Raw genomic sequence first — 21,119 nt, 5'->3', positions numbered from 1 at the left:
CACATGTCGGTCACCTCGTGCGCCAGGTCCAGATATTTGGTCTTTTTATCTGACTCGGCGCGCACAAGGTTCTCGTCGTAAGGAATGGTGATATCATCTATTCCGTAGTGATATCCACCAGAAATACCCGAGACTCCGTCCGGTTCATTAGCACGATATCAGGCTTATTCGCAAGAATAGTCCTGTCCGTGATGATAGGCCGGTCCCAGTAGAGCTTTATTATTATTATTATTAATTATTTAGTTGTGAATTAAAATAATTTTATACGTTTCATTGTTTCAGTGAGGGACTATTCACGTGTCCAGTTAACGCTTCCCCTGTCGATTACGCAAAGGTAAGTTTAATAAAATAGAATAAACATAATTTTAATATTATTATTAATACTAAATAAATTTAGAAACTGTTAATATAAGTGCGAACTAATTGTTGAGAGGAAAGTGACACCACCGATCTGACCCACATTATAATATATGTTAATTTTTTTATGTAAATTATAAATACACGTTTTTTTATCAATGATTTTGAATGATTTTGAATGATATGATGAATTTCTATACAAAGGTATAGAATAACTACATAAGTCAAATATTGTTTAAAAGAACACTTTGACAGCCAGAACATGACGGGTGAGCAATATTTTACTGGCAGCTTAAAATAATTAATTCCGAACTTAGGCAAATGCTATGCGACTCCGGTGGTCTAAATAATAGGATTTATCTGTACGTAGTACACGTACTTGCCGCTAGATGGCGCTAATAACAATAAAACTAAAGCGTTTCAGTGCATATAAAATCAACCAATGTTTTATTACATCGTAAAGCCACTCGTCTTTTGAATTATTTCCTGATTTTAGATGTGTTTTACATTTACCGGTAATAATTTTAAAGATTTGTTTTACGGCTGAATATTTTAGTGTAAGATTTTATCTCGATATTTTTAGTGCCAATTGAAATGTGAATTTAGTTTGCATTTGTAGTACCTACATAATCTTTTTCACTTACGAGACCCGAGAGATAATATTTACGCATAAAACACCATTTCTTCACGTTCTTTGTCAAGCATTTGTTTTCGTGTGCAGAATTAAAGCCTGCTATTTCATGATATTGATAGCTTCAAAGAAATGAATTAAAGTCGAAATTCAATCATTTCGAAATAGGGTTATATAATTCTAGCGGTGCGGATTAAGTTAGACTAATAAATATAGGTTTTTTTATAATATAATAAAAATCAAAAACGTTATGAAATTTTTGCAGTCGTTATAAATAATATTATGTATAATAGTTGAGACTTAGATCTCATGTATCAAAGTAGATGGTGGCGTCCCCATGGAGATTTTTATGAGTTCCGGCAACCACTTAACAGCTTTTTTTTTCCTACCTATGCTGATCGATAGCCTTGAGAGGCCATTTCAGCGTAACCTTAACTAGTAGGTGAGCTCACGGGGCTCAAACCTGACGACGTTGCTAACACGAACCCTAGCAAGAGCCGTGCTTCGCAGAATCTACCACCGGATCGGAAACTAAGTAAGCGGGCCTTGAACTCATCGAACATAGTCATAGCGCCGTTAAGATTTTCGCACGGTATACGACTCGTTCGGTTCACACGCCTTCAAATTCAAATTCAATTAACGAATGCCACGTTCGAGCGTGATACGTTAGAATTTCCGTTAATTAGCTGCACTTGAGAGCTATAAGGCAGCAAAACATCCGAAAAAGGCTCTCTTCCATCTGCCGCGAACATGAATTAGTGAAGCTCATAATTACGGGACGCATGGAGGGCAAGCGCGCCGTGGGCAGAACACCAGCCAGATGGTCAGATCTAGTAAGAGAAGTACTTGGTGGTAGTCTGTACCATGCGATCTATACCACCCATGATCGAGCACATTGGAAGTATGTCACAGGTGGTCGCGATCCTTAGTAGTGAGGGAACGATATACAAGAAGAAAGCTATAAGTTATGAGCTTAAATAAACTTTTAAAGTTTGAAAAAAAAAATACAAAATTTGAATTTCGTTTCCGAAAAAGTATGATTGACGGGTCACTGACCTCTCCAAAACCGAAAAAAAACACTCAGATTAGTTATGGCAACTACATCAGCGATCATACACAACAATCAAGACATTCAATCAACAGTAATCGTCCATTTAATTCACAATTTTGAATCAATGAACAATAAAAATGTCATGGCGGATCAACACGCGAATAAAATAAACAAGGTGTCGATTTTACGTGAAAGTCATATTTACGCCTTATGTAGTTACAATAAAGTCCAAAGTCTGTTAAACTTTCAAATAAGAAATTTAATTGTGTGCCAAATGTGCTACAGCAGTTTGTGTTGGCAAATTCATATTATAGAATAATCGATCTTGAGCTGCTTAATTTTAAAGTTGAAAATAAAATGATGAATACCACAAACAAAAAGTCACTCACCTCTTTGCGACGACCTTGCAATGCTAACCGGTCACGCGACATTGTCACACGTCCTTGTTTAGCACGTCCGAATTTGTTATTATTAATATCGCTATCTCACATCACGGAAAACTGAAGCTTTGAGCAGTCGCGTGAGCCGGTTTTAGTTTTTATTTTTAGTTCTGGCCGCGAAATATAGATGGAGCTGAATCAACGCTGACAAGACATAAAATTATCATTTTATGATAATTTAGTTATTTTTGTATATACACATAATAATATATACAATTTGATTATTTACTATTAATGTCTAATTATTTCTTTTCTTAATGTTTCCTGAGCTTTTTGACATGCCTAGAAAGGCATGTCAAAAAGCTCTGAAGAATCAACTGAAATGTAAAAACAGTAATCGCGACAGAGACTTGCATATACCAGTGCAGAGCGAAAGTGACGACTTACCACTAGGTGCGCGCAACGTACGCTTGCTGCTAAGCTCAGTAGGTCATTTAAGTAGGTGTTGCTTGAGTACCTAATTATCTGGCATGGTTTAACTTAGTGACATAGTGAATTCATTCTAAGATTTATAGTCATTTATTTGTATGTCCTTGTGTGTCAATATCTGTGACATGGTTGACCTGTGAACACAAGCTGTTGATTTTTAATAACATCTGAATCGAGTTTCATCACTATCGGACGAACGGTTCAGTAAATACAAACATTAACATTTATTCACATAGATAAGTACGGTTGACTAGACCAGAATATACGAAAGTTGCAAAAAAGCCTTATTATAATGGTGGCATTATTTATTTACTACGCGTTCCCATTTCAATTCTACGGTGAGTTGGCAGCACGGAATAGATAAATAAGGCCAGAGACCGAAGAGAATGGGGTGCATTCGAAGAGATCTACATTCAGCATTGTGTGGACACGGGTTGAAGAAGAGATAATTGGTATTATTAGTTGACGACTAATTATCCGACTGCGACGGGGCAACGTAAAGCCGCCGTCGCCAGAAACGTGTCTTGTCGGATCTCCCGGATTCACTCTCGGTGCTTTTAGGCCCCTCAAGCACCGGTCACCGTCCTCGTCGAACTACCTAGCCCATAATAATAATAATAATGTTTTTATTGCAAGTAACCATGACTCATATAAATTGTTAATAAGACTTAGACCTATGTTAGTAGTTATATTTACATCACAATGAATTACTGTGGTAACATCCCATGGGAGATGGCACCACAGCGACTCATGTATACACAGTCCAGCCTGCTTGCGATCATGCTCAGGAAACTGTTGGAGCTGGCCCTCACTCTGCTTACCAGAGATGCACACCTCTTACGCATGGTAGCGTAAAAACAATCTATGTGCGCGTCTGCAAACATCCCTAGACACAGCCCATTGAGTTTTTTGCCGGATCTTCTCAGTGAGTCGTGATTCCGATCCGGTGGTAGATTCTAGCACTGCTCTAGCGTAACACTGCTCTGGCTAGGGCTAGTGTTAGCAAATTCTCTCAGGTTGAGCCCGCGATCTCACCTACCCGTCAGGGCGTCCTCTAAGGCTACCAGCGAATAGGTGGGCAAAAAAAGTTGACGCCATACTTTTTCGATGTGACTTCAGAAGAAATATACGTCGACCAGCAGTGATAGGACTGGTAGTTAAAATTTACATGCCCTTACATTGATCTACCAAGGAACTCAAAAACGTAATAATACTAAAATAACAATTTATTCTTCATTTAACATATTAGTTTTAGTCCGAATACGAAATGTGTCGCGAACATGTCCAACACGTGTGCTTCGTATGTCGTTGTGCTATTGTAGGACAATTTGTGCGGCCATTATTGTTTTACGATACAAAAACTGAAGGGTGGTTGGTTTGTATGATACGCACTGGCGTTATATAAACGCGTCTATTTTTAGCTGCGAAAAAGTTTTTATATTTGTCTACGCCTAAGTGAATCTTCTCTAATGCTTCGCAGCTATTACGTTCATCTGATTGATATTATTATGGATTGACTTATTTTTATGAATATTTGCAAAATTGAAAGTTTTCATAACATTATAATTCTTTTTTTTTAAATTGTTTAATTGGATGGACGAGCTTACAGGTCATCTGGTGTTAAAGGATGTTAAATGATTATGAGTAAGTCTCAATTTTATAGTACGAAAATCATCATTAACGTTCAAAAATCACCTTTGATCAGGCTTTTGAAATTGTCAAATCACAATTCTTCCACTAGGATATCGAAATGCTAGAGAGCCGTATGGAAGAAAGAATTTGTAGTTTTTCTCACATGTATCTTTTGTTTTTGGTCGATGTATACAAAATATATAATATATACACAATAAAATCATCCATAATAATATGACATACTAGCGCGCTTGATGCCGCAGATTTAAGATTGTAAGATCTTGGATGTCAGAATGAAAAATAAGTTGTGAAATGCTATCACGAATACTACATGTTAGTACATATGTTATGCATTCTTTATCAGCAGTAATCAAACAGCATTGAATTTATAACAATATTTACAAAAAAAAAGCATCTAAAATAAGTCGGAATCAAATTTTCTGTGGTTCGTCCAGGCAAAAAATATTATATCGTTAATCGATAATAATACCGACGTAGGTATCTGAGAGGTTTAGTATTAATTCCATTTTAAATAATCCGAATGACGTAAGAAAAACTTTGACGCGGCGTTTTAAATACGCGGTAAAAAATGCCATTAAGAAACTCTATTGTTTTATGAGACAAAAACGTACGTATTGTGTAGACAAATGATCCCGCAGTTGCATTTGTTTTTGTGCATTTTACGAGCTACCATGTGTGTGTGGTCCATATGCATGTACTGAATTCAGGGATTCTCACGGTTAGGATATGTCGACGTAGCCCTAAACACGTCATTACGGATCCTCTCGATCCATTAACGGTGCTTTTACGTACCACAAGCACCGGTCACCGTTCTCGTCGAATCCGTCGCTTGCGGCGAAGGACTCGACGAGTAAATTAACCCATAGACACAGCCCACTGAGTTTCTCGCCGGATCTATTCAGTGGGTCGCGTTTCCGATCCGGCGGTAGATTCTGCGAAGCACTGCTCGCTCTTGCTAGGGCCAGTGCTAGCAACACGCCCGATTTGAGCCCCGTGAGCTCACCTATACGTCAAGAAGCTGAAATAGACTCTCAAGGCTATCAGCAGAGGTAGGGAAATAAAAAATAAAAAGTTAGGGTATTCCGGAGTAAGCTGCATAATATTTGCTATAAAACATCACAATGGAAAGTGAAGTATAGCTGATTTAGTGTTACTTTAATCTAAGCTATGCCTATGGGTGACCGTATATTGAACAACTTATAAACGACCTTAAGGTTACTAAGAGAAAACAATACTTATTGTTCCAATATTGTTTAACGTATAAAGGCTTATATATTAAAATCCATGTCTGTATATAAGCCGTGTTGGAATAAACACACATCCATATGTTCCCTTAGACTCCCGAAGCGGCTGGACTGATTTCGATGAAGATTTCGGGAAATCTTCAGATTGGTTCAGTGTGTGTTCCTGTGAGCTTGGTAGCGATCGGATGGAAATAAAAAGATAGATCAGCGAACGCTTCAAAAAATTCTTATAAAAACTTTTCTTTCATTCCTCAATAAAATATCAAGTTTAATCCAAAAAAAAAGCGGGTGAATAGATTAAGGATCACCGTGTAAATTGAGTTTTACTGTAGGGCATCATATTTCCCTTGTGTGTTTGTCTATTATTATTGTAATGGGAATTTAACGAAAGGGGTGGCAACGTGTTTTGAATGGAAATAAATAATTTATAGTTCGCTATTGCGTAGTTTGTGTGTGTGTGTGTTGGTTGTGCTAGTTTATAACAAGAGGATAATTTTAATTTCGCAAATATCACTTAATTCTCACTACTTAATTCTATAGTGTGGAGCTCCGGGATCGCCCCTCGCTTTGTTTCAACAACAGCACGCGACATATTTGTGTCACGGAAAACATTTTGCTAAGCCAATTATAAATACTAGAGGTCCCGCTGTAGTCGAAATTCGACTATAATTAATTGAATTGTCAGTTTGTACACTATTATGATTGTATTTTATACTTCTATAATCACAAATTTCCCCAAGACTACACAAAAAAAAATATATTAACAAAGACAAACAATATTTAATCTATTTTCAATTTGACAACAGACGTCAAGAACAAAAGTTTGACAATAAATAGTATGCATGCGTTTGTGCGTCAAATACATGGTATGTAGTGTGTGTAATGTTTTCTTTATTGATTTAATGTATCTTTTGTGCATTATTTAAAAAAAATATTAGCTTTGTGCACTTCTTCTCTATATTCTCTATAAGTGTGGAAAATTTCATACTCCTCCGTCCGCGCCATTTTCGTAAAACGGGATACGAAGTTTTTGCTTCACGTATTAATATATAGATAAATATTTGTCTGAATCAATAGCTGAGTTTAAGCGTCAGCTGGCTTAGCGGAAGCCGTAATACGTACAGTTTTAGCCCACTGAGTTTCTCGCCGGATCTTCGCGATTCCGATCCGGTGGTAGACTCTGTGAAGCAGTGCTCTTGCTAGGGCTAGTGTTAGCAAATTCTCTCAGGTCGAGCCCGTGAGCTCACCTACCCGTCTGGGCGTAGCTGAAATAGCCCTTTAGGCTACCAGCGATTAGGTAGGGAAAAAAGTACAGTTTTAACGTGATTTTCTTATATTCTCCTATTAAGGATAATTATTTTATTTTATTTTTTTATTGCTTAGATGGGTGGACGTACTCACTGCGAAGTACTACTCTTGTGTTAGCATTAATGTTAGCAGCTCTTATCAGATTGAGCCCTGTGACGTCATCTACCAGACACAGCGTAGTTGGAATAGCTCGAAAAGCTAAAGAGTAGGGGTATAAAATTAAACCATTACTATTCCCGTCAACTGTTTACCTTTGAACTGTTCGAAGACGCAGCGTATAAATAAAATTCTTCAATAGGTACAATATCCTTTCGCTTTATGTGACCTAGCTTTCTTAAATCGTACACTGATTGGGTTGAATATTACAAAATGGCATTGAACGATGCGTAATGTCATGTTATTTAGTGGTTCTATTGACTTTCAATCCACTCTAAATAGATTATTTTTGAAAGAGTCATCTAGGCTACCTCGTTACAATCAATTCAGGCGAACTGACTCGATGGTGCAGTAGTTAGCGGGCCTGACTGTTGGGCCGAGGGTCGCGGGTTCGATTCCCACACCGGGCAAGTATTCGTGTGATGAATAAATTTGTTTCCTCTTTGTCTGGAAGTTTATTATCTATATATTATGTATATTTTTAAAACATATTTATGTTAGTCTCTGGTATCTATGAGATGCAGGGAATCCTAATTTCAGAACGGATGACCGTGCGTAATTTGTTCTAATAAAAATAAAAAAAGCATCTGCTTCTTGCTGCTCATCTGGCTAACTTAATCCCAAAATTAGACCAGACCGGGTTAAACTAGTAAATAATATTTAACTTAATGACCTGAAGACATTTCTTGTGGCCAAGGTCAAGTTCCTTTCACATCTCCGAGCTGTCGCAGTGAGTATTTAAACGCATATTTATATACGCTAGGTTCACAAGGAAGCACCTATAATAGAATTCCGATGTTCATAAACCAATTCATTATGTGCTATGCATTCAAATGGACATGCAAGACAGATGCTCTCCAAGCGCCAAATGTTTAGTCACGACTTTAGTTCTGTAATATTTTTGACTGTACATATTATGCTAGTTCCAAGACTTGTATTTCTACGTGATTTTCAAATAGTGAACATCGCCGATGCATTTGGGCAAAGCGCCGATAGTAATTTAGAGAAAAATCCGATTTTTGTATAATTTGTATAATAAGATTAGCTGACCCGACAGACTTCGTAGTGCCTCAATCGATAAATAAAAGACCTAAAGTTTTCTATAAAATAAACTAAAACAAACAAAACGAATCCATTCGACGGGGGACACATCAAAGGAAAAACAAAATTGTTATTTTATTTAATTCCGAAAATTTTCATATTTATATACCTTTTAAACCTTCTCTGGACTTCTACAAATAAGTCAACACCAAAATCAGCCACACCGGTCCAGCCGTTCTCGAGTTTTAGCGAGACTAACGAACAGCAATTCATTTTTATATATATCTATAGAAGAAGAAGATTAGATTTTTCATCATCTTTTATCATCTCTGTAAGATAACGTTCTCTACAACTATAAAAATTAAATAGTTGAATAATAATTGTCGTCGACAATACCAAGCTAGAGATACGTTTCCAATGCATCACAGATGCGTTACCCGTTTTTTGGGTCTCTTTGTCCGAAGCAGCATTTAAATTAAAGATTAATCTCTATTATTCTGTTGATAGTAGATGCGGATCACTGACCCGGCGCATGAAAGGACCCAATTTGAGTATATTCAAACTAGGACAGATCTCAGGAATATATTGTGCGTGCGTGACGTTAAAGAGAGGAGAAAAAACGAAACTTGAATTTTTTATTTATTGCTTTTGATGGATGGACGAGCTCACAGCCCACTTGGTGTTAAGTGGTTACTGGAGCCCATAGACGTCTACAACGTAAATGCGCCACCCACCTCGAGATATAAGTTCTAAGGTCTCAGTATAGTTACAACGGCTACCCCCACCCTTCGAACCGAAACGCATTACTGCTTCACGGCGGATATAGGCGGGGTGGTGGTACCTACCCGTGCGGACTCTCAAGAGGTCCTACCACCAGTGATTACGCAAATTATAATTTTTGCGGGTTTGATTTTTATTACACGATGGTATTCCTTCACTGTGGAAGTCAATCGTGAACATTTGTTGAGTAAGTATTTCATTAGAAAAATTGGTACCCGCCTGCGGGATTCGAACACCGGTGCATTGCTACATACGAATGCACCGGACGTCTTATCCTTTAGGCCACGACGACTTCAATGAATTCGCTGATTGCGCAATACTAAATCGGTTATTCAGAAGTGACCGAATCAAGCTTGTGAAAAAGATACAAAAGATCGACCCAGATGTATATTAATATACGATATATCGGCGCAACAGTTAACTAAGACTGGTTAATCAACTTCAAATTGTTGGATAACTATTATAAGTGCGTGTAAAAAATTGTATAAGACTGCGTCCAAGAGAATTGATGAACAAACTACCCCTACATCTCACTATAATTACGAGTATTTCGGCTTGAGTACCCGAATCACCTGTCCTGGTGAAACTGGAAAGGCCTCCGGGCCATCAGTGATCCGTCAATCATGAAAAAAAGTTAGGATTTTTTTTGGAAAAGTAAGGTTTAATTACTGTCACTGTGGAAGGCAATGATAATAATGAAGAGAATTGCAAGATTGCTGACGTCATCATTTTTAAAAACAACATGGCGCCCGTCACTCAGTTTTAATTGATATATTTTATATACTATACGTTAAAACTGCGATGTGCTCCAAACGTATTGATGTATTAAACTAATAATACAGTAATGTGATTGAGACAATAGGGTTTTTTTTATTATACTTACTTATGGCAAAATTAGGTGATCATTTTTATGTATCTTAAATGGATACAAATATAAAATGTTGATTCTAACGAATATCATAAACCCACATGGGTAAGTACTACTACCTTGACTTTTATTGTCGCTCAGTCACACGGAATAGTCATTATACGTTCCAGCTTAAAGGGTGGTATATCGGTTATACAATTGAGAATCAGACATCAGAACACGTGACTTGGCATAACGTATTCCCAATATACCACACAAGCATATTAGAACAGGGGTTAGTTGAAGTATAAAATGTTTTATATTATAATGTAAAGCAGCCGTAAACAAAGGCGACAACGTGACGGAACGCGACGGTAACCGTCGCTTTGACCGTCGTCGTCAGCGCTCCCTATTATAATTAGATTAGTTTTTATTCTTCGCGTTCCGATGTCCATCTCGACGTGTTGTATGATTTATTTGTTTGCTATTTAAATTTAATGTTAATTACGTAGCCAGCGGTTTATTTACAAAATCATTTTCAGTTCACTTGAAGACGGTCGCTTGGCTGGACTACAAACTCCAGAGGCCGGTCACTCTTGCTTCTAGATTTTGTTTCGATTCCCAGTCAGAGTTATGTTTGAAAAAATTGTTTGTATTAGTGTACCCGCAGTAGTCGAAATTAGACTATAATTAATTGAAATTATAAGTTTGAAAATTATTATGGTTCTATTGTCAAAGACTATTTATTATACTTGTATTATCACAGATTTCGCCAAGCCTACACTTTAGACAAATATTAACAAAGACAAACAATAATTAATCTATTCTCAATTTGACCATAGACTTTATGCAATAAGAAAAGTTTGACAATAAACAAATAATATGCATGCGTGTGTGTGTCAAATACATTGTAATGTGTATGTCAAATACATGGTAGTGTGTGTAATGTTTTCTTTATCGATTTAATGTATCTGTTATGCATTATTTAAAAAAAATATTAGCATTGGGCACTCCTTCCCTATACTCTCTATAAGTGTGGCAAATTTCATACTCCTCCGTCCGCGCAATTTTCGTAAAAAGGGGTACAAATTTTTTGCTTCACGTATTAATATATAGATTTCAGAATAAATGAAACATGTGTGGCGGGTAGCCATCATACAACGCAAGATAATTGACAGATGCCTGAATCTCGCTTACGACATTTTCAAGATAAAGCGCATATATACAAGTTCCGAACAACAACATTCGGACCGTCGGTCTACCGAGCAATATCATCCGCTCGGTGGAAGATCTTCCTTTCGTCGTATATTCCCAAACTGGTGACCCCGACGTGATGTGAACAACGCAACCTTCTGATTCATCTTCAGCGCATCAAGAACTCCGGCTACCACAATCCCCGCATTCTCGCAGATAAAAGCACGTCATTGACAGTCGTCCCACAGCAAGCCAGCACCGCAGCCTCAACAGGACCATCGCAGCCGACTCACCGCGCTTCCTGGTCCTACGGCACGCAACTTCACTGCCTCATCACGCCGCTACAGTTCATCGCAGCCCACGACCGGATCATTAACGCTTGGGGTCACACATCTCCGGCGTGGCAGCTCTGCATCACATGGACTACGCACGACACGCACGCAACGTTCAAGCTCAGTCTCGACTCACCGCAGACTTCGAGCAGCACTGGCGACACGCACGCAGCATTCAAGCTCAGTCTCGACTCACCGCAGACTTCGAGCAGCACTGGCGACACGCACGCAGCATTCAAGCTCAGTCTCGACTCACCGCAGACTTCGAGCAGCACTGGCGACACGCACGCAGCATTCAAGCTCAGTCTCGACTCACCGCAGACTTCGAGCAGCACTGGCAACACGCACGCAGCATTCAAGCTCAGCCTCGACTCACCGCAGGCTTCGAGCAGCACTGGCCCTTGCAAGCTAATCTCAGCACGGACAACGCTAACTAAAAATGACACGACCTTCAGTCTCGGAGGGGAGTGATGTGGCGGGTAGCCATCATACAACGCAAGATAATTGACAGATGCCTGAATCTCGCTTACGAAATTTTCAAGATAAAGCGCATATATACAAGTTCCGAACAACAACATTCGGACCGTCGGTCTACCGAGCAATATCATCCGCTCGGTGGAAGATCTTCCTTTCGTCGTATATTCCCAAACATGTTACACTTTTTTGGCACAAAGACTTGTTTGTGTCACTATCTGGTCTATAAGCTACTAGTCGTATTGTAGATCCACTGTTTTCTCGTTGTAGTGGTCGTATTTACTGCAGCAGATTGACCAGGCGTGGCCCGGACCATGTCATTTAGCACACTAAAAGTCTATTTGGTCTCTATCGTATCCCACTAGGTGGGATCGGCATGGCGAATTTTCCTGTCCCATTTTCTTGTATCACTCTTCTTTCTCTCATATCGTCATTCACACACTCCATCCATGTCTTCTTCGGTCGACCTCTTCCCCCTCTACCTTGCACTACCGTTTCCATACATCTCCTAGTCACATGCATCTCCTCTCTACGCATCACATGTCCATACCACACTAACCGTCTGCTCTTTAACTTGTCAATCACTGGGGCTACTTTCCACCACAATAAAAAGTATCCAGGTATAACTGTTTTTGTGTGAAATGTCATATAAAGCGCTTTAGCCATTTTTGGGATGTTTTTATTGCTTATAGATAAAAGATGAATGAGCTACATTACAACTTAAATACCGTCACCTACATTGAGACATGAGGTCTAATTGCAACATGAAAACATGACTACTCGCAGTCATAAATATCATCTATACACATAATCATCAACATTTATAATTTTGAAATGATGTCGTCCAGATAGATCTATTGGGTTTCTATAGCGACCTATGCTCTGACGATTGTTTGTCTATCGACATTATAAAACAACATAGTTTTCAAATAAATGTTTTTGTTTTTTTTGGACTCCGTGAAATTAAATAATTTATAAGTTTTGTTGTTGCGATATCTGTGGAAAGCATTAGTGTTGATCTAATCAACCATTAGCAGGTATGCCTTATGTGATGGTTCTAATGTTGGGAATTTCATTTCGCACGTGCGATGAAGGGTGAGTACGTGGAAATGGGGTCGGCGAGCACGTCCGGCGTGTGAACACTAAAAATACTTAATTAAAACCATTTCTTATCAGCCCACAAACGGCCACTGCTGGAAATAGGCCTCCCCTAAGCCTCGTCACAACGATCGCTCAAAAAAACCATTACTACGGTTTAATCTTACGTTTTTTATTGTCAATATATTACTTCCGACGTTTCGAATAACTACTTCACTGTTTTCGTGAACACGTACGTGTCCTGTACAACCAGAGATCATATCAAGGTGTGAAAGACTATTTGATATAAGCGACATTTCGCTTAATACACTGCATTTTTCTTTGTAATTAAAGGTCTGTTTTATTCGTTACTAGCTGACCCGGCAGACTGCGTAGTGCCTCAATCGATAAATAAAAGTCCTAAACTTTTGTATAAAATAAAACAAACCAAAGGAATCGGTCCGACGGGGACACATCAAAGGAAAAATAAAATTGTTATTTTTATTTAATTCCGAGCATTTTCATATTTATCAACCTTTTAAACCTTCTCTGGACTTCCACAAATAATTCAAGACCAAAATTAGCCAAATCGGTCCAGCCGTTCTCGAGTTTTAACGAGACTGACGAACAGCAATTCATTTTTTTATATAGAGATTAGTATCAACAGTTCGATGTTTTTTAATTGAACTTCAATTAAGTTTACTCCATTCAAATAGCTGAAGAAGTTTTTTTTTTGTTACGATATTTTTTTCCAAACGTAAAATGTTATTTGGCTCTCCTGTCAAGTTGTAAAAATGTCGTTTAAACCAAACAGTTTTTCACCCGTTGATATTTAAAAATAGTCTTAGTTATATAGTCTTATTTATATTATATAAATATAATAATTTAGTTTCTGGTAAGTTATGAATTCGGTTTTTACTGGTGGTAGGACCTCTTGTGAATCCGCACGGGTAGGTACCATCATCCTGCCTATTTCTGCCGTGAAGCAGTAATGCGTTTCGGTTTGAAGGGTGGGGCAGCAGTTGTAGCTATACTGAGACCTTAGAACTCATATCTCATGATGGGTGGCGGCATTTACGTTGTAGATGTCTATGGGCTCCAATAACCACTTCACACTAGGTGGGCTGTAAGCTCATCCACCCATCAAAGCTATAAAAAAAACCTTTTATGCGATTTAAGGTGCATAGATTTTACTAGAAGTGGTGCAGCCTAAAGAATAAGACGCAATATTGTATAGATTACTAGTATAGAGCGACGCTCAAATCTAGCCGACAAATACCAAAATTTTGAAAGAAAATACGTGCTGAACATGTTCCTCCGTATACCTTCTACTATATAACGATAACAGTAATGGTCATACGTAACCAGAGACGAGTCACACCCGGTCATCTGGTCCCAAACTAGGATTCCCAGTACAATGGGAACGAGATACTGGTATACTTACTTGTATACGATTTAAATATACAAATATATCAATATTAAACCCCCAGACACGGATCAAACAAACTTGTTCATCGAACAAAATATTGCTTAATGGGGGAATCGAATCAATGACGGTCTAGCAGAGGTGATACTACTGTGCTACTGAGTCAGTCAGTCAAGAATAACATGGTGTAACAAAAATTTAAGAACACCAAATTTATAAATTTGTGTTATGACCAATAACGAAAATGTAGTCCTGTGAAAACAACACGTGTGGGCTTACCATCGGTATATATCTAATAAAAAAATTAAACAAACAAAATATTTTAGATCTCTACCGGCCGCCCTACGAAAATCAAAAGATTTAAGATTCCTATGTCAGCTTAGCGCTGACAAATATTCACATCTTTTTATTTCATAGAAAACTTACAAGTCATGTTATCATGATTGTAAGATTAACCGTTGACCACCGTCCCGTGTGAGTTGGAACTGATGTGTCACTGTCCGTCCAAAGATTTCGGGGCACGTATTTTTTTTTTTATTAAATTACTATATCGGTCACCCGAGTTCACTATACAATGCTGTCTTTCATTGGTCGGTTTTTTTTATGCAGTCTTTTTTTATTTTTATTTTTATTGTTATGATGGGTGGAAGAGCTCACAGCCCACCTGGTGTTAAGTGGTTACTGGAGCCCATTAAGACGTCTATGACGTAAACGCGCCACCCATCTTGAGATATAAGTTTTTTTATTTTTTTTATTGCCCTTGTAGGCAGACGAGCATACGGCCCACCTGATGGTGAGTGGTTACCGTCACCCATAGACTTCAGCAATGCCAGGGGCAGAGCCAAGCCGCTGCCTACCACAAAAAAAGTTCTAAGGTCTCAAGTATAGCTACAATCTATCTGCGGCTAACGAGCTCACGGTCTGGTTGGTGTTAAGTGGTTCCCGGAGCCCGTAGACATCATGAAGTTAATGCCACCCCCCACCTCGAGGCATGAGGGATGAGGAGGTGGCTAGGTCCTAGAACACAAGATATTTGGCAGTCATTTAGGCCACGATGACTTTTTTGAGGTCTTAAATAGGGAAATATAATTTTAATTTCTAGGCTGTGGGCAAACTTTTTTTTGTGTGTGTGTAAACTTCTTTTTTCTCGTAGACTACTTCATTTCATTAATCCATCACAGACCAACAAATCTTTCTAGTGATAAACGTGTCATGCGTATTGCGTAGTCATAGATGTGTACCTGGTATTGCCCATATGAGCGATTTTCATCACCAGAAAGACCGGGAGCTTGTCGGTTTTTGAAAACAAAACAAAACAAAGTTACCTTCCCTATTTCTACCGGTGCCAACGCGTTCCAATTTTGAGCCTACGAATAGCCATTATTCAATGATATTTGAAGTCTTGACCTCTTTTCTCAATCAGAAAGCGGTATTCACGTTATAGAGCACGGGTCACGGGCGGGTACCAACCGAACAACCCATCTCGACTTATACAATAGTAATGTTTCTACTGCATCCATCACGTAATAAAGAATGCGTGTAATCACGTTCACTCACACGAGCAATAGCCGAAACCGCAGGAAACTAAAGCGTCGCCTTTGACACTGGACACATATTTAATCGGTGAGTGAATATAGCGCAGAGTACTTGGAATTCAGTAACTCTATGCGGTTAGAATATCTGTACAGTCTATAGGATAGCCTATAGGATAGCCTGATCTTATAGGATTACTGCGAGCGTAGGTATCAGTAATTGTGGAACTCCAGCAACTATTGGTGGTAGAGAGTGTTGTGAGGGCGCATGGGTAGGTAGCACCGCCCTGCCTGTGTATGTTCTGGAACAGTAATGCCCTTCGGTTTGAATGGTAGGGCAGCCGTTGCAGGTACTATATAGCTCACACATAGAACTCATGTTTCAAGATGGGTGAAGGCATATTCATTATTCATGTCCATGAGCTTCCGTAACCATTTTACACAAGATCGACCGTGAATTCGTCCAACCATCAAAGCAATAAAAAAGTATTCATAAATTAACACTTGTTGAATAATGCTGACCTTAATTTTCTTGTAGAGACATGAATGTAAATTTGAGGGCGAAGCTTGTGACTCTTGTCGCGTTTTCACGGAAGTAAATACATATTCTCGGCAGAAACAGACAAAATCGATCGGAGGACGCTAACAGAATGCCCGCATCGGTGTAATTATTGCCCACTGAGCTTCTTTCTCTCCAAACCTTCTCAGTTGGTCGCGATTCAGATCCGGTGGCAGATTCTGCGAAGCACTGCTCTTGCTAGGGCTAGTGTTAGCAAATTCTCTCTGGTTGAGTCCGTGAGCTCATCTCCCCGTCCGAGCGTAGCTGGAATTGCCTCTCAGGCTACTAGTGATTAAGTAGAAAAAAAAAGCGTAATTACACTGAATTTCTCCAATAAGTTTCGTCGCTCTAACACAGGACGACTACTCTAAGTTATATCCACTCACTGTGAATGCGCACTCAATAAAACGCACCAGCGTATGATGGATTATGATTACGGACGATAAATGGTTAAAAGACGTTTAATATCGGAGGCGCGACAATTTGATGGATACTCTCGAATATATCTAAAACATTGTTTAGTTTAATGATTTATACTGGACTGTTGTGTCGTGATTTATACTTGAGTAAGTTTTGATGCAGCGACTGACTCGTTATCTTCTCAAGATCTTATTGTATTAGGGATCGCATCAATACCGAAGAGTAAAAATTCATATATGTATATGTTCTTATGAAATAATGTGTTAAATTACCCATGTGCTTTTTTATAAATAATTTATTGGAAATGTGTGTAATGTTACACGCTGGGGTTCGGGATAAATAAAAATTCTACAGAATCACAAGTTAAAACTGTATTCAAAACTTAAACACTCAACAAACACTTTAAAACCCTCAATTCGCTTGTTCCGGTTCGCTTCAGGTGATCCGTTCGCTGTTTCGCTTCGAGTAGTCCCGATTACTGACTGACTGCGTGCCATCTCTACAACGCTTTTATAGCCGATACCTCATCCCTAGAATTATCGAGAATATTCCACATCTCTAGTAGTAGTTCCCGCTATGACTGATGATGATGATGACCGCTGACAACAGATGGCGTTGTACTTCTCGAGCGTTCTAGGTGCTACTAGATCTTTCGATATTCGTTCGACTATTCGGCGATAGATGGCGTTAATCTTACCGGCGTAACAGTAATAAAGACCAATGTGCGTGTGTTTGTCCTCTAAGCGTTTTTAACGCATTCAGCCGATTGTTATGGATTTTGGTACAGGTTTCGGGACTACAGGGAAGGTTTCTTTCATAGTACTTTCAGTGTAAGGTGGTGCCCGAGTAGATTTGATTAATTATTCTTTTTCTTCAAAGAATTAGTGATAGTCAGAGCTGAGCGTGATTTCATTAGTGATAACCAAATAAACTGACAGACTGCAAAATACTATTAGTTCTCTCTGTGTGAAATGAAACGAAAAAGTCTAGAACTATTTTTATAAATAAAAATAAAAATATACGACAATTAGCAAAATATTCGAATGTCGACAAATCAATAACATCTTAGTCGTCTGTGAGAATTAAACCTTAAAAGTGGTTTTAATTTTGTGTGCGATTGGCGAGGACAGTGTTATGTTTTTAATTTTCTTAGCAATGGATAACAGCAGACACAGTTTAATAAAATTAAGTACATATATCGCTTTTTCGTATTAGAAGTGTACAATTTCCAAAAAAATATTCGAAATTGAGTTAATATGCGTAAACATTTGGTAACACCAGTATTTTTCTCATAAATACTGTCAAAAGAGAGTAGTTTAGTTATAGTTTTTTTTTTAGCTTACCTATGTTTTGACTAAAGAGGATAGATGCTCTCGAAATGTGGTGCTGGAGAAGAATGCTGCAAATATCGTGGACAGAGTTCAGAACGAATCAGTCAATTCTACAGGAACTCGGCATCAAGCAGCGACTATCCTCCATCGTTCAGGGTCGCATTCTCACTTTCTTCGGGCATGTGTCGCGGCGGGGTGACGACTCAGTTGAGCGCCTTGTGGTGCAGGGCATGATAGAGGGTACAAGACCGCGCGGCAGATCACCGTTACGATGGACCGACCAAATAAAGGCAGCTCTAAACGGTCCCGTTAACGAGTGCACAAGAAGGGCCGCGGTACGCGAGGAATGGCGACGTCTGGTGAAGCGCACCACCAACCCAAGTGATGACCACGACCACTCTGCCAAGAGTGCATACGACTGAGAAGAAGAAGAAGAAGAATGTTTTGACTACTATTAACAAAATTAATAAAATAATTTTGTCTTACTTTAAAAGACAGATAATGATGTAACTGTTAAAAAATAAAAAATAAATGTTGCAAATATGATTAATATTAAAAAGATTACATGTTAAACCTTTATAAAACACTCTCCTGTAAAATTTTGTGAGTTTTGAGATTATACAGTTTTAATGCGAGAAGACGATATGTTAAAACACGGGTATCGAGGCGGTAAGTCGGCCTCTGTAACCATAAATGGATACGCGTTAAGCCCGCACGTGTCCGACCGCACCTTGCGCAGATGTGAACACAGCTGCAAGTGCTGCAACGCACCTCCGACAAAAATCTTAGCAAGAAAACGAGATTGGATTTGTTTCTGAATAAATATCGTTTAATTAAGTATGTTATTCAATGCAATTTAAATCGACGACAGCTGGGTCGAATCGGAAATATGATTTTATATTTGAAAAAACAAATACAGTGTACATCGCTGGTGCGTGCCTTTTAAGGCTAGATGATTCAAGTCCACAAGACTTTTGTTCAAAGAGTTTGACGTTGGTCAACTATTACGTAAGCCTACTTCAGTCACAGCTGGAATAGGCTAACGTTCAGCCCTGCCCCGCCTATTTCTGCCGTGAAGCAGTATTGTGTTTCGGTTTGAGGGGTGGAGTAGCCGTTGTAACTATACTTAGACCACTGAGACCTTAGAACTCATATTTCAAGGTGAGTGGTGGTATTTACGTTGTAGATGTTTATGGGCTCCACTTAACACCAGGTGGGCTGTGAGCTTGTCCACACATCTAAGCAATAAATAAATAAATGAACAAAACGTTATAGGTAGGAAACTTTGCAATTTCATGTTTTCAATACATTAGTATTATTTATTAGTTCTAAAATTGAAACATTCGTATATTTTCAATTGTGTCCGCATATATAGTAATAATACAACAATTGAGTCGACTATTATCAAAGGCGGCAATCTGACTTTTGGACAATGATTGGTAAATCAGAAAAACGAATTATTGACTTTGTATTCCATTGGCAGTCACAAAACTCTTCGGAACGACATCTTAGATAAATAACAGGTTAACTATTAACCTTTATTTAATGCAGGTTTTGAACCGTATTCTTTGAAGGAGACGATTATATTCAAATAAATCTGTATTGACATATCAATAATTTTTTTTTGTCCAAATGTACAGATTGCCGCCTTTGATAATAGACGACTCAATTATGAGCTAATGAGTTATAATGTAACACACAAATATTGAATCATGCTATTCATACTACTTTTAATAATTATGTACTTCGGAAACCTTTTAAGACCAGATAAACCGTGAGCTCTCACTGTGAAACAAAAAAATGGTTCCAATATACAAAACAGAATGACGAAATAATCCCAAAATCTATATTCTAGAATCATCTAGATATTGACGGAGTGGCAGGTTCGACGAACTCGCCGCGTCTTCGGTCTAGGTCGGCGCAAGGTCGGAGCCACCCGGAGACAGGTCCTGACTTGTCTGTATTAATTACATGCAGCTTTTATCTTTTATAAATAACATGATCATTATGGCATTCTCTTACGGCTGATACGAGTCGCTATTAGTAAATGAACAAGCATAAAATAAAATAAACAATAATAATATGAATTTCTTGCAGCTATTTACGAATATCATTGAACATTGCGTTGCCTTAAGAATATTCTCGAAGTTCTCATCTTTTTCTAAGACGGTCACTCTTGACAAATATGATCGTGGTCAATTATGACGATCATTCGCATATATCGTACTATTTCACATCGATTTTTTTAACTCGCATTAGGAATACTTAGTACTTGAATAATTATTTTAAACAGACTTAAGATTTGTCTTGATTTTATATTGTCATTATATTCTTTCCAATGTTTCGAAATTTACAGTTTTCATGGTGACCGTAAAATACTTGAGATTAAACTAAATGAGTAGTTTTTAATTATGTACTTTTCACATAGTCGATTCCGATAACCAGCTGTGAACGGTTGAAAAAAAATCGATTTAATTTTTGACAAATCATACTCGTCGTAGCAATATCATTAGTTTTTTATTTTTTTTATTGCTTAAATGGCTGGACGAACTCACAGCCCACCTGTTGTTAAGTGGTTACTGGAGTCCATGGACATCTACGACGGAAATGCGCCTCCCACCTTGAGATATAAGTTCTAAGATCTCAAGTATAGTTACAACGGCTGCCCCGCCCTTCAAACCGAAACGCATTACTGCTTCACGGTAGAAATAGGCAGGGTGGTGATACCTACCCGCGCAGACTCACAAGAGGTCCTACCACCAGTATAATAGCATATGTATACAAATATGAATAGGCGCAAGGACGTCTTGTCTCTTAAGCCGTGGGAGTTGTTCATT

The 21,119-nt window shown here is 38.4% G+C and overlaps 1 protein-coding gene across 2 annotated transcripts in view; it reads left to right on the top strand.

The window, feature by feature from the left end:
- LOC101737830 (TNF receptor-associated factor 4) overlaps positions 1–21,119 on the top strand; it is a 154,931-nt gene that overhangs the window by 47,526 nt on the left and 86,286 nt on the right. For both annotated transcript variants that reach the window (XM_021350820.3, XM_021350822.3), the window contains one exon: positions 283–334. In XM_021350820.3, coding sequence (XP_021206495.1) covers positions 283–334 — 52 coding nt within the window. The remainder of the gene's footprint in view (positions 1–282; positions 335–21,119) is intronic.

This window comes from Bombyx mori, chromosome 10 (assembly GCF_030269925.1).
Source record: "Bombyx mori chromosome 10, ASM3026992v2".
NCBI classification, from domain to species: Eukaryota; Metazoa; Arthropoda; class Insecta; order Lepidoptera; family Bombycidae; genus Bombyx; species Bombyx mori.
The sequence above is the reverse complement of the archived record's forward strand: the minus strand, read 5'-3'. Positions and strand labels throughout refer to the sequence as shown.